Source organism: Neofelis nebulosa, chromosome 8 (genome assembly GCF_028018385.1).
Source record: "Neofelis nebulosa isolate mNeoNeb1 chromosome 8, mNeoNeb1.pri, whole genome shotgun sequence".
NCBI lineage: Eukaryota > Metazoa > Chordata > Mammalia > Carnivora > Felidae > Neofelis > Neofelis nebulosa.
Window position 1 is genome coordinate 9456088 of NC_080789.1, and position 12480 is coordinate 9468567.

The following is a 12480-nucleotide window of genomic DNA, read 5'->3' on the forward strand; positions in this document are numbered from 1 at the left end:
AGCAGGAAGTCACTCCAGGACAAGCCCAGAAAGGCAGAGGGACAAGGAGGCCTGGCTGCAGCAGGCTTCGCAGGAAGGGCTAGGGCTGCTTGTATTTAGCCCCAGGGTCTCCTTGCAGAAGGCTGGGCCCAGGGCTGCTCTAGGGCCTGGAGGGGAAGGGGGCTGCACGCAGGGGAAAGGAGAACCCTTGAGATGGGGGCCTGGAGCCCATGTGACCCCGATATCACAGGAGGGAGGTGAGAAGAAATACACCGAGGGGACCTGACCCCAGTGGGAAAGAGGGCCCAGCCCTGCTGTCATGCCCGTGGGTGCTGGAGGTGTAGGTCCAGAGCCTGCCAATGGGTGCCGTTTGTGGGCCCAGAGACACGCTTTCTTTGACCCACACGGTATTTTTTTTTTTTTTTCTAACTTGAATAAATTGCTAACACGTAACGATCAGGTTTCACACAGAAATTCAGATTTCTGGCTTTTCTGGAAAAATGGGAAGACCTGGGCTGTGTGGGTCCCTATTCCTGCTTTGGAACAGGGATCAAGGGTGTCCCTTTGGGGGCATGCACCTGCTGCCCGGCCCACTCACGCTTTCTCACGTGCTGCCTACCACACGGATATCTGAGTTTGTGACACCCCGCCCCCCCAAATCCAAACTCCTGATTTTTAGAGATGGGAAGATAATGGGCCGGAAACCTAGAGGCAGCCCCAAGAAGTGGCCCAGGTCTCCCGACACCTAGGCCCGGGCTCCTAACCAGCCTCAGAACTGCAAAGCCTTATCTTTCTGTCCAGGCCTCCACTTGGGTCTGCAAAAGGTTAGGGTAAACGCCCACAACCCGACTACCAGAGTGCTTGGGAGGGGCGTTCGTGACCACTGGAAGGTTGCTCTGTGCCAAAACGAGGGCCTAGCACCACTGTGTGACCCTGCTGGCGATGGCAACAGCCTCCTTCCCGGGAAGCAGCCCGTGTGACTGCTGAGGAGAGAAGCAGGGGCACGTACGGGCTCCAGGAAGCAGGATGCAGGCCCCGGCTAGGCTGAAAGGCTGCCCGCTCGGGAGCCTGGCTGGGGCGGGCGACTGTGGGCTGGGTGGGCCGTGTACTCACCCACGTGAAGATGGAGAAGAAGGAGAAGGTGATGGCGGCCCGAGCCGCATCTGTCCCTTCATTCATCGGGTTGTCTTTGGGCTTGGACACCTGCCACTGGTTGGCCAGGAAGCAGAAGCCCACGAACCAGAGGAAGGCCCAGAAGGCTGGGGTGTCCACGAGGGCCAGGCACAGGGGCCGCGCACAGGAGAGGGAGAGTGGGGAGGAAATGGGGAAAACGAGCAACAGGGAGGGGTTTGGGAGCACGTCTCCCCCACCCCACCCCCACCCCCATAGGGAGAGGCGGGGGCAGGGGGCACAGAGAGGGGAGCACAGGGAAGGTGAGGCGAGAACAGGGAGGTCAGTCAGACACAGAGCAGGAGGGAGACCACAGAAAGGAGCCGGGCCACGCAGATGGCAAGGCCAGGAGCAGAGGCAGGGAGAGCCAGGGGCAGCGAGGGGAGGGGAGGGGAGGGGAGGGGAGGGGAGGAGGGAGAGACAGAGAGAAAAGTCAGTTGGCCTAGGTGCGCATTTCTGTTGCCTTAGCCAAACACAGATTTCTCAGCTGAATCCCCGCCCTGGGACGTAGTCTGCCCCTGCAGCAGTCTGGGAGGAGCACTGATCCGACCCCCTGGCCAACGATAGCCTCCCAGAAAATCGGGCAGAGAGAGGATGAGGAGGAGGCTGGGCAAGGGGGGCAGCTTAGCTGGGCAGGTCTGAGCGTTGCCTTCTCTTGTGCTCGCAGCCTCACGAGGCCCAGCCTCATGAGGCCCGAGCCAGGTGAGCGAGGGCCCTCTTGGGAAACCGAGGCCCGGGGACCTTAGCAGTGGGAGCCTTGTGGCAACGAGGTCTTCTGTGGGTCCCCAAGGTCTACCCAGAGAGGACCAGAGCGGCTCAGACAAAGCGTGTGTGTGCCAAAGGGCTGGGGTAGCTAGAGACCAACATCTCCCACAGGCACTGCTGGGGAACCCTGGGGTGCCGTGGACCACCGCTTGAGAACCATTAATTTCATTCTATCCTTCAAGTCTACGGGACTGGTCTCACTGCTTCCAGTCAGCCAGGCTCACCCTGAGGATCCCAGGCCCAGTAATGGGGGGAGGTCTCAGCCAGAGAGCCGAGGCCACAGGCAAAGCTTCACGGCCCCTCAACCCAAGCACCCAGTGAACAGACTTCAGAACTCGTGGGGTCAGAGGTCGGGTCAGCTCTGCCAAAGGCTGTTTCTGGAGGACGAGGGCAGCAGGTCACGTCAGGTCCTGACCCTCCCCGGGCCCAGACTGTGTGCCAGGCGGTCGGTCCTGCCTTACGAGGCTCTCACGGGGGGTGGCACAGGGGAGGCTTCAGAGAGAAGGGAAGCTGTGTCCCCTCCCCGCCACGGAGCTGTGGGCTGTTCCGGGGCCTCAGGCCCGGCCCTGGTCCCACCACTCCCTGTTGCCAGCCACGTGACCCCAAGTCTGTCCCCTCACCCGCCCGCACCTCAGCTTCCTCATCTGGAAAATGGGCGACGGGGGACGGCTGCCTCCTCGGTGCGCGCGAGGATTAACGGGCCCCCGGCCGGGACGGCCCCCGGCCGGCTCCGTTGTGCTGGGGGGGGGGGGGGTGGTGCCCACCGGGCGGGGGGCTCACCTGAGACACCGATGTCGGACAGGACGGCTTTCTTGCGGTCCTTCACGCTGCTGATCTGTGGGAAGTACACATCCAGGGCCAGGTACAGCAGGCAGGTGAGGAAGGCGAGCACGCCCACGGCCACGCCATAGCTGCAGGCGTTGGGGTTGCGGTTGTAGATGCAGAACTTCTCGCCGCCCGAGTTGTTGTTGAGGTAGCCCTCGTTCACGATGGAGCCGAACACCACGATGGAGAACACCTGTGGGGGGAGGGGCAGGGGCCAGGCATGAGATCCAGGCCGGCCCCCGCCCAGCACCAGGCCCGGAGAAGGGGAGGCTACCCGCCTCGGCCCGCGGCCTACCGCTGCCCCGGGGAGCCCTCTTCACCCCCGACAGCCACAAGGCTCGTGCGAAACAGGCATTTCAGAGGGGAGGCCCCGAGAGGGAGGGCAACTTGCTTCGGGTCACACAGCGCAGGGGGGGGACAACCCCTTCCTTCCTCCGCCTCAGGCAGGAATGACCCTCTGACCACAGATTTGGCCCTACTAACCCACCGTCCAGGTCCTGGGAGGTCTTCCTGGGCCCTGACACCAAGATTCCTCTAGAATTGGACCTGGCCTCCCAGAATGAGTGGGGCCATGCCCTTCTGGGAGGTGAACCTGCCAAGCCCCCACCCCCAGCCCCCCTAGGCTGACTCCTCTAGACGCTGGCCCATGCCCCCACCCCCACTGGCAACCCCTTTGCCAGGTTTATTTCACTTGGATAGACGGCCAGCCGAGATGGCCCCCCACCACCCCACCACCCCACCTCCTGGCATTCACGCCCTTGTGCAACCTCCTTCCCCCTGCGTGGCGGCTGGGCCTTGTGATTCACTTCCAACGGAATCTGTGCAGAGAGCGACAGATAACATCTCTGCGAGGAGGTTGCAAGGACGCTGGCTTCCACCTCGCTCACCCTCGCTTGCCGCCTCTTACTTGCTGGCTCCGAAGGAAGAGGCTGCCTTGGTTTGAGCTGCCCTCTGGAGGGGCCCATGTGGCTTTTTATGGTTTGTCAGCCATAAACAAACACACAAATTAAAAACAAACAAACAAAAAAAACGACACTGCTGCAGCTGGATGAACCTTAAAAGAGGTGGAAAAAGAGGTGAGGGAAGCCAAACACGGAAGTCAACCCTCAGGACAAAAGCCCTAACAGACAAAACAGAGACAAGAAGCAGGTGAGAGGTGCCCCGGGGCTGGAGGAGGGGAGGACGGAGAGCGGTTACTTAAGAAGCACGGAGCGTTCTTACGGATGATGAATGTTTTGAAACCAGACAGAGGTGACAGTTGCACAACATCAATGCCACGGAAACGCGCACTTTAAAATGGTTAATCGCGTGGCATGCGAATTTTTCTACAATTAAAGACAAGACTGTGGGGCTGTGTCCTCGTTCAGCCGTGGGCACAGCGGTGGCCACGGTGGCCCGTGAGCCACGCGTTTGCCTGTCCAAATTCGAGAATGTGCACACAGCCACGGTCCAGACCCGGGCCGGCGTGCCGGCTCTCAGCCCGGCCCCGTCACAGGTTCCACATCTTCGCGGTCACCCCAGGAGGTGCACAGGGCAACTCGTGCTGCTCCCAGTTAGCAGCGCAGGAAAACTGAGGCACAGAAAGCGCAGGTGGCACTGTTGTCAGCACTCCGGGCTCAACGGGGACCCGGGCGTCCTGATTCTCAGCCCTGTGCTGTCTCTCACCTGACTAGGCTGACGCTCAGCCTCAGGGGGTGGGCCCAAACGGAGGTGTGGTCTTTCCAGACACCCGGGGGGCCAGTAGTGTGAGTGAGTGCCAAGTGTGGCGCTCGGGGGCCCAGGAGGGGAGAGGCAGGAAGTCCTGACTTCACAGCGATTGTCTAAGGAACTCCGGGGCTACTGACAGAGTCCTGACAAGCAAGGCAGCCACAGGAGATGAAGGCAGGCTCTCTCACGGCCAGCTGCTTGAGTGGCGCACGGCACAACTCCGGGACTGCCATTCACAGATTCCCCTGGGACCTGTGCTCCAAGACAAGTCCCAGGTTCCTACCAAGGAACTGCCAGGTCGGGAATCCGAGGCCCAGCCCCAGATGTCACCCAACGTCCCCAATCCAGCAGAATGGACAAGCTACTCGATTAGAGGGGGCACTCCAGACCCTAAGGGGTCACACAGGGTTGCTGAAGTCAAATCCCAGGCCTGCTTCTTATGCTGTGTGGCCTCAGGCAAATGACTTAACCTCTCTGAGTCTCCGATTGGAACTCTGCAAAAAGTGACCTTCCCTCCAGGGCTCCTGACAGAATGACACGCAGGCACCCTGAGCAGAGCAGGTACACCAGGGACTGAGCCACGGTTAACTCCCTTCTCCAGAGGCCCGAGGAAAAGCGGGACGAGCACCAGGAAGGCCCTCCTGAGCAGCACTTCCTGACAGACATGCTCCGCCAGGGGTGGGATCAAGGGTAGACCCCCTTCCAAAAGCACGCCAGCAGGAGGTGGGAGGGGAAGCGGGCGGGCGGAAGTTGGGGCTTTGGGGACAGCAGAGGAGGAACCATTAAGATGGGGTCCTCTTGGGGGACAGAAGCAGGAGTCCCTGAAGAGGCCAGGAGGCACGTGCTGGAGACAGTGTGTCCCCAGGAGGGTGAGGAACAAGATCAAAACAGCCTCCAAGGAACCGGCGGGGCCCCGGAGCAGCGCAGAGAGAGGAGCTCAGTGCCCGCTCCGGTCCTCCTGTCCATCCCACGGCTCTGGCACACAGGGCGCTCCGCGGTCAGGCATTCCTCGAGGTCGAAGTCACCTTGGGCGAGTGGCTTCTCGGAGCCTCGGTCCCCTCATCTGTAAAGCCCTGCCACCGCAGCACCCTGAACCACTGGTGTGTCGTGAGGAACGGACGAGGCCATGCACGTAAGGGCCTGCAGGCGACGCGGAGCCGGCACCCAGAAAACGCCGGAGTGATGCTAAACAAGCAGAAGGGATAACGAAGCAACGGCAGGCGGTGGCCATGCCGGGAGGGGGGCAGCGGCGGTCAGGGAAGGGAGCCGAGGCAGTGATTTTTGAGCTGAGCTGAGTGAGAAGCCAGCCCTGCCAAGATGGGGGGAAGCGTGTTGCAGGCAGAACAGAAAGGGCAAAGGCGGGAGGTGGGGGAAAAGCCTGGCTGGAGCAGCGACGGAGGAGTAGGGCTGGAGGTGCACGAGACGCGGCGGGAGGGAGAGTGGGAGAGACGAGGGGGGGGGGGGGGACAAGGCCAGGTGGGTGGGACACCATGAGGAGGGTGTGACCACAGGGGGGTGACCGGATCTGTGGCTCACCGTCCCCGCCCTGCAGCAGGAAGCTCCCTGAAACGGTTCCCGCACGGCCTTCCAGACACAATCCGAGCTTCCGAGGGCTGGTGGTCCAGTCCCTTGCTGTATGGCTCGCCCACCCCTCCTGGGCCTCACCTCCCTCCGCTGCCTGCTGATCACTGCTTCCCCACCTTCCCACGCCCCGGCCGGTTGCACGGTTTCTTCTCTGAACGTGGTTTCTACGAGCACAGGTCGCGACCGGTGGCGGCGGGGCAAGATGCCACGAGGCAGGCAGGGCCTGACCCCCAAAGCCGTGAAGGGCAGGGTGAGCTCAGGAGCCACTTTGGGCTTAATCTCACTTGATCTGACTTAGGTCTGAAAAGGGCCACCCTGGGCGCCGCGGAGAGAGGAGCGTAAGGCCAAGGTGAAAGCAGGGAGACCCGCTGGGGGGCTAAGCAGCGCCCGGGGGCAGGGAGGAGGGGCTGGGCTGGCGTGGGCAGTGGTGGCAGTGGGACGGGGTGGCTGCTGAATGCGGAAGGTAAAGCCACCGGGATCTGCTGACACGTCTGCCGTGGGGATGAGAAGGAAGAGAAAAGGGCGGGGCGCGGGGGGCTGGGTTTCGCGACCCCCGGGAACAGGTGTGCATGCCACGTTCCCCGCAGGCTGCACAGCCGGGCCAGGGCAGGGACGCTCACCTGGACCGGGCCTGAGACTCTACAGATGCAGAAGCGTTGCCAAGGAGACACAACTAGTCCCTCGGGGTCCCCGAACTCCCTCCGGGACCCTGTAAGCCCGGGGTTCGCGACTCCACTTAGCTGCCGTCTCTCCACCCACGTGGGACCGAGCCCCCCAGGAGCAGGGATGGGCCTCGGAGCTCACATCCCGCGGTGGGAGGAAGGGGGGCTCCCTCAGGACCTACTGGGGGACTGAAACACCTGCTCCTCACTGCACGCGGGCCACGTCCTTGTTTTCATTTTCCAGCCGTGTGCGGGCACTTGCCCGGGGGCCGCAGCTGGCTTGGGGGGGGGGGGGGCGGATACAGACTCAAACCCAAGTCCCTCCGAGCCCAAAGCCAGGGCTCTGTGTCAGGCAGGCGGTAAGGCGGGATCTGCAGCAGGGAGCGCACGGAGCTGAGAACCGGAAATTAAACCAGAATGAAATTCTACGCTCCTGCGGCCAAACTCTACCTAACAGGCGGACCTGCTGGAGGGACTGGAGACGGGTCTGTGGTGGCAGAACCAGCGGCCTGGAAACAGGACAGGGTGGCCTCAGGGGAGGCTCCACAGAGGCCGCTGGTCACTGGAAGGCACAGGAAAAACAATCCCTTTTCCTCGAACTAAAGAAAATGCTATAGAAAGCGGGGGGGTGGGGGGGGGGGTGGGGGGGGGGGGAAGGCACCAATGTAAATGGACCAAGGCTGTTTTTTCACCACCTTTATAATCCAATCCTGGGTCTTTTTAAAAATGGATTAAAAAAAAAAAAAAAAAAGGGATTCCAGATGGCAGCTGGAGCAGAGCTATGTCAAACTCAGAAAAACACATCGGAAGGTGTCTCAGAATCTCAGGATCTTGGGGTACTGGTTCAGAGACACAGAAGCGGAGACCCCAGAAGTGTCACACCCCGCCCCCACTCTGCTCAGCCATCCCAGATGTCAGGGTTGGCACGGATGTAGGCTGTGTCATAACTGTGCACCTGCTGTTCCGCGCTCCCAGAATGCCCTTCCCCACTCTTCCATCTTTCAAATAGGATCAAACTCCTCAGTCACTCCCCCTCCTTCCCAGTCACTCCCCCACCCTGACCCTGCACACACTCATTTATGGTTCTGTCGCTCCCAAGAGACCTGAGCTAACCCACAGCCTCTGCAGGGGCCCTGCATCGACTGGGACCGCCTGACGGAAAACATCTCAGTGAATCCTCACCAAAACCTCTAAGGAAAAAATAAAGGTAAAAACATCCCCACAAATCAGGCTCACTTAGCCCATTTCACAGAGAGGGAAGCCTGGCCTCTGGCTGGCCCATAACAGGCTGGCCCATAGCGGGTAAGCAGGGCACCGGGCTCTAGCCCAGACCTGCCCGCCTCCAGCCCCACTCCAGGATGTAAGTCAAATCCCTACCTTCAGCTGCCTCCCCAGGAGTGAATTCCAGGTCCCAAACCCTAGAATGAGCGTGAGTCCCAGGAGGGACACTTGCCGTCCCGACCTGTGTCACCACCCCACTGTGCAGGAGGGGCCGGGCCCACATTTGCACACAGAGCTGGCAGGCCGCACCTAGGCCACTGGCGGGCAACAGGCTGCCCCGGGCTCCCGGGAGAGCTGGGCCAAACCAGCGTGAGGGGCAGAGGTCGCTGCTATTTGCCAGGAACTCCCCAGAGGCTGGCTTCGAACACCTTTAGGCACATACTGGGTTTCCACCCAGACAAGCTGCAGAGAGCGGAGCCCCGGAGCCCTGCCAGCTAGGAAGGGCACCGTCCGTCTCACCCTCCACGTTCCTGAGCCCCGCACCGCACCGCAGGCAGCCAGCTGACTCGCTCACCAGCCTCCACTCCACGGTCTCCACTCCTGCCCACCTCCAGGCTGCAACGTCACCTGCCCCGGGACGGCCTCCTCTCCGGCCTCCTCACCTCCTCCAGTGGCAGCCAGTGGGTGCTCACCCACCCCAACTCTTACGAGTCTCTCCCGAGGTTGAGCCCCTAGTGGGCTCTGAGGTCCCCCTGTTTGGGCGGCTGGTCTCACGTCCAACCCCTGCAGCCCCCAGTGACCTCCAGCGCCCCTCATCCGTCTGCACGCTGGCTCCCATCCGGGAGCTCGAACCCCGAACCGGGCTCATCCTCAAATGCCATCCAATGCGGGGCTAGCCCTACTGTTTCATCCTGCACCAAGTAACCCAAATGACGCCGTGTCCCCCATGCTGGCCCAGGCCACTACCACCGCTTGCCAGGAGAGGACAGCAGTTTCCCTCCTGGTCTCTATGCGTTCACTCCCACCCCTGCACCATCCCCTTTACAGCAGCTGGAGAGGTCCCTTTAAATTCTGTTTTTTAATGTTTTTATTCATTTTTTTTTAATTAAAAAAAAATTTTTTTTCAACGTTTTTTATTTATTTTTGGGACAGAGAGAGACAGAGCATGAACGGGGGAGGAGCAGAGAGAGAGGGAGACAGAATCGGAAGCAAGCTCCAGGCTCTGAGCCATCAGCCCAGAGCCCGACGCGGGGCTCGAACTCATGGACCGCGAGATCGCGAGATCGTGACCTGAGCTGAAGTCGGACGCCCAACCGACTGCGCCACCCAGGCGCCCCTGTTTTTATTCATTTTTGAGAGGGAGAGAGAGAGAGAGCAGGGGAGAGGCAGAGAGAGAGGGAGACACAGAATCCGAAGCAGGCTCCAGGCTCTGAGCTGTCGGCACAGACCCCGATGTGGGGCTCAAACCCATGAACCACAAGGTCATGACCCGAGCCGAAGTTGGATGCTTAACCGGCTGAACCACCCAGGCGCCCCTGGGAAGATCCCTTTAAACGTGTCATTCCCATGCTCCGTCCTACCCATCTCCATCCCCAGGATGCATCCCCAGCTGCAACCCCTGGGCTCCTGCCCTCCTCTCAGACTCCTTTCTCCCACTCTTCTCTAGCTCCCTCCCAAGCTCATTCCTGCCTCAGGGCCTTTGCACTTGGCTTTTCCCTCTGCCTGGAATACCCAGAGTTCCCCAGACCTTCCAGGCTGGCTCCTGCTGGCTCCTTCTCAACATCCATATCTCAGAGAAAACACCACTCAGAGGAGCCCTCCAGGCCTGACTCCCAGATCTACAATATTCTACGATATTCTACAATACATTCCAATGTATTTCTTTGGTAACGTCTTTATACGCTAACGTCCCTAGTTATTAGTTCATTTTTGGGTGAACATCTGCCCGCTGGACCCACAGGGAGGGTCAGGAAAGGCTTTAAGGGGAACGAACAGCAAGCCTGAGGTGGGCAGAGGTGCAGGTGGCATGGGAATCAGCATCCCTGGCTTGGGCCTCTGCTTGCACACTTCTGACCACGGGGAGCTCACTCCCTACAAGGGGGGGCTGCTGAGTCCTCTCCCTCACCTCCAGCTGAACCTGCCTTCCTGTCAGTGTCCCTACCAAAGTCCTCAATCCCGCCGCCTCCTGGGCCCCAGGGAAAGGCTGTGTGAGGAAAGAAGGAGCCGTGCTTTTGAGGGATGAGTCAGGCTGCCAAGGCCCCCCCACCCCTCATATGACCTCCCACAGGGTCATATGAGGAAAATGGCAAAAGCCAACGCAGGGGCACATGATGGGCAGTAGGCGGCCACTCTGCTTCCTGAAGGGCCTCGTGCGGAGCCGCAGGGCTGAGGCGGGGTCAGGGGTGGGGAGGCTCCCAGGGCCCGTTCTCTGCTCCCCTGTCCGGGCACCCTGTTTCGACGCCTTGGACGCAACCTGCAGGGGATTAGGCCGTAATCTTCCTGCAAGCTGTCCCTCGGGTTCTCAGCAGTGGGGGTGGGGAGGGGGCTCTGCTGGGCAGGGGCCCGAGCAAGCAGACCCCTGTCCCCAAGGTACTGAGACTCAGCCGGGTGATCTGAAGGCTCCCCCTTCTCGCCACACTGTTCCCACCTTCACCCTCCTGTGGCTGTGTGACCACAGGGGGCAGGGACCCTTGTTAGAAAGGGGGAAGCCCAGACCCAGAAACAAGCTACTTGACTGGCCCAGGGCTGCAGCTTGGTGGCCGAAGGATCCAGAGGCCTCACTCCATTATCTTCTACAGCCCAGGTCCTTCCCCACCGGGCCCTGCCACCTCTGAACTCCCTGAGGGAGGGAGGGGGAACAGAGTCACCCCTGGAAAAGGGCTATGAACACCAACCGAGCACTGCCTGGGCCCTTCCCGGGCGGGACCTCATTTATCCCCAATGGCCCCATTGGCAGGCAGGCAGGCAGGCACTGCTCTCTCTCGTTTTGCAGCTGGGGAAACTGAGGCTCTGTGCAGTCTCTCCGCCGGTCACAAGGGCAGGGATAACCATCCGGGTCTGTGTGCTCTTCCTCAGCTCAATGCCCGCCCCTGCCCTGCCAGCTCCTACATGACTGACGCCGTTGTTCACTGTCTCTCTCCCTCTGTGGGAGCCTGAGGTCTTCGGAGAGAGAATCTGGTCCCAGGCCCTGCCTCGCTTTCTAGAGAAGAAGGCACAAAGGGGGAAACGCCTTCTGCACTGACAGTTCTCACGGCCGTTCACATAGAGCACAAAAGAAGCAAGGAGGAGACAGCAAGCTTGGCGGCGGGGGGGGGGGGGGGGAATCCTGGAAGGCTTCAAGGAGGAGGTGATCTCTGCGTTGGGCCTTGAAGGTGCGGTGGGAGACCCCGAATAGGGGTGGGGGGTGGGAAGAGGAAGGCAGAGCAGTGCCCCCCACCTCATTCACCCACATGTGGAGCCCTCACAAGACGCCCCACGCTGCCTGGCCCTGGGGGATACAACAGCGATGTAACAGACGCAGTGTCTGCACCCCCACAGCTGACACCCGAGGGGGTGGCATCCTCTTCGCTGCTCTGCTGTACCTCTCGGCCTTTACCACGATGGCCCTCCTGCCCGGAGCTCCTTCCCCCGTCTCCGCCTGGCCGACGCCGTCCCTCTCGTAACTAACCGTACTGCCACTTTCCCGTCCCTGACCTAGGTGAGCATCTCCTCACGCTGGTGGCGTGCTCACCTCTGCATTTTTACTGGCGTCACCACCACGCTTCCCTCCGCCAGACTGTGAGCCCTCGGCAAACAGCGGGCACGCAGCACGCGCTCGGGGTGGCTGCTAACTAGAAGACGACAGAGTGTCTGTGTCCTGCCGCCGTCGGGTCCGAGGGGAGGACGGAGAAATCGCTCACGGCCGGCCAGGTTCGGCTGAGAGAGCCGTTTAACGACAAGCAACCATGGATTTGGCAACGAGAGGGTCACAGATGGTGAGGGGAGGGGGAGAAAGCCTGAGCGGGGTGCATGTGAGAAACGGAGGGAGAAACCTTGGTGAGGGATGGAAATAAGGCACGTTGGGAAGACGGTGGGCAAGAGCCAGGTGGAGAGGGCGACACTGAGGATAGGGGAGAGGGAGAGGGAGAGGCCAGTGGGCGTGCAGAGCTAGTGGGCAGGGAGGCCGGCCCGGGCCACAGAATCGGAGAGCCCAGGGGAGGCACGGGCATGAGGCAGCTGAGGGTGGGTGCCCGGCGCAGGAGGCTGTGGGTAAGGCCACGGGGGGAGCCCCGCTGGAGGGGCGCCAGAGAGGATGGGGTGAGGGCGCTACACAGCCTGAGGGTCAATGGCTCCGAGGTCCCAGGCCCAGGGAAGCTGGGACTGACAGGTGAGAGGAGGACAGACAGGAGAGGGGAAGAGGTGGCCACCTGAGAGCACGCAGCTGCTGGAAAGACGGCCAGGCCTAGGGTGCGCCTGGCGAGAGGGGCCGAGGCGCGCGAGGAGAAGACCGTGGCAGGCGGCGAGGCCAGGGCGTGAGCAGGAGCACGGAAGTGGGCACTGCGACACCAGGAACGGAGGCGGCGGTGGC

At 61.4% G+C, this 12480-nt stretch overlaps 1 protein-coding gene across 3 annotated transcripts in view; it reads right to left on the bottom strand.

Annotated features, from left to right (window-relative positions):
- The window catches only part of SYNGR1 (synaptogyrin 1), a 28676-nt gene that overhangs the window by 6855 nt on the left and 9341 nt on the right, over nucleotides 1–12480 (bottom strand). For all 3 annotated transcript variants that reach the window (XM_058741246.1, XM_058741245.1, XM_058741247.1), the window contains exons 2-3: nucleotides 2695–2932; nucleotides 1093–1238 (exon numbers count right to left, since the gene is read on the bottom strand). In XM_058741246.1, coding sequence (XP_058597229.1) covers nucleotides 1093–1238; nucleotides 2695–2932 — 384 coding nt within the window. The remainder of the gene's footprint in view (nucleotides 1–1092; nucleotides 1239–2694; nucleotides 2933–12480) is intronic.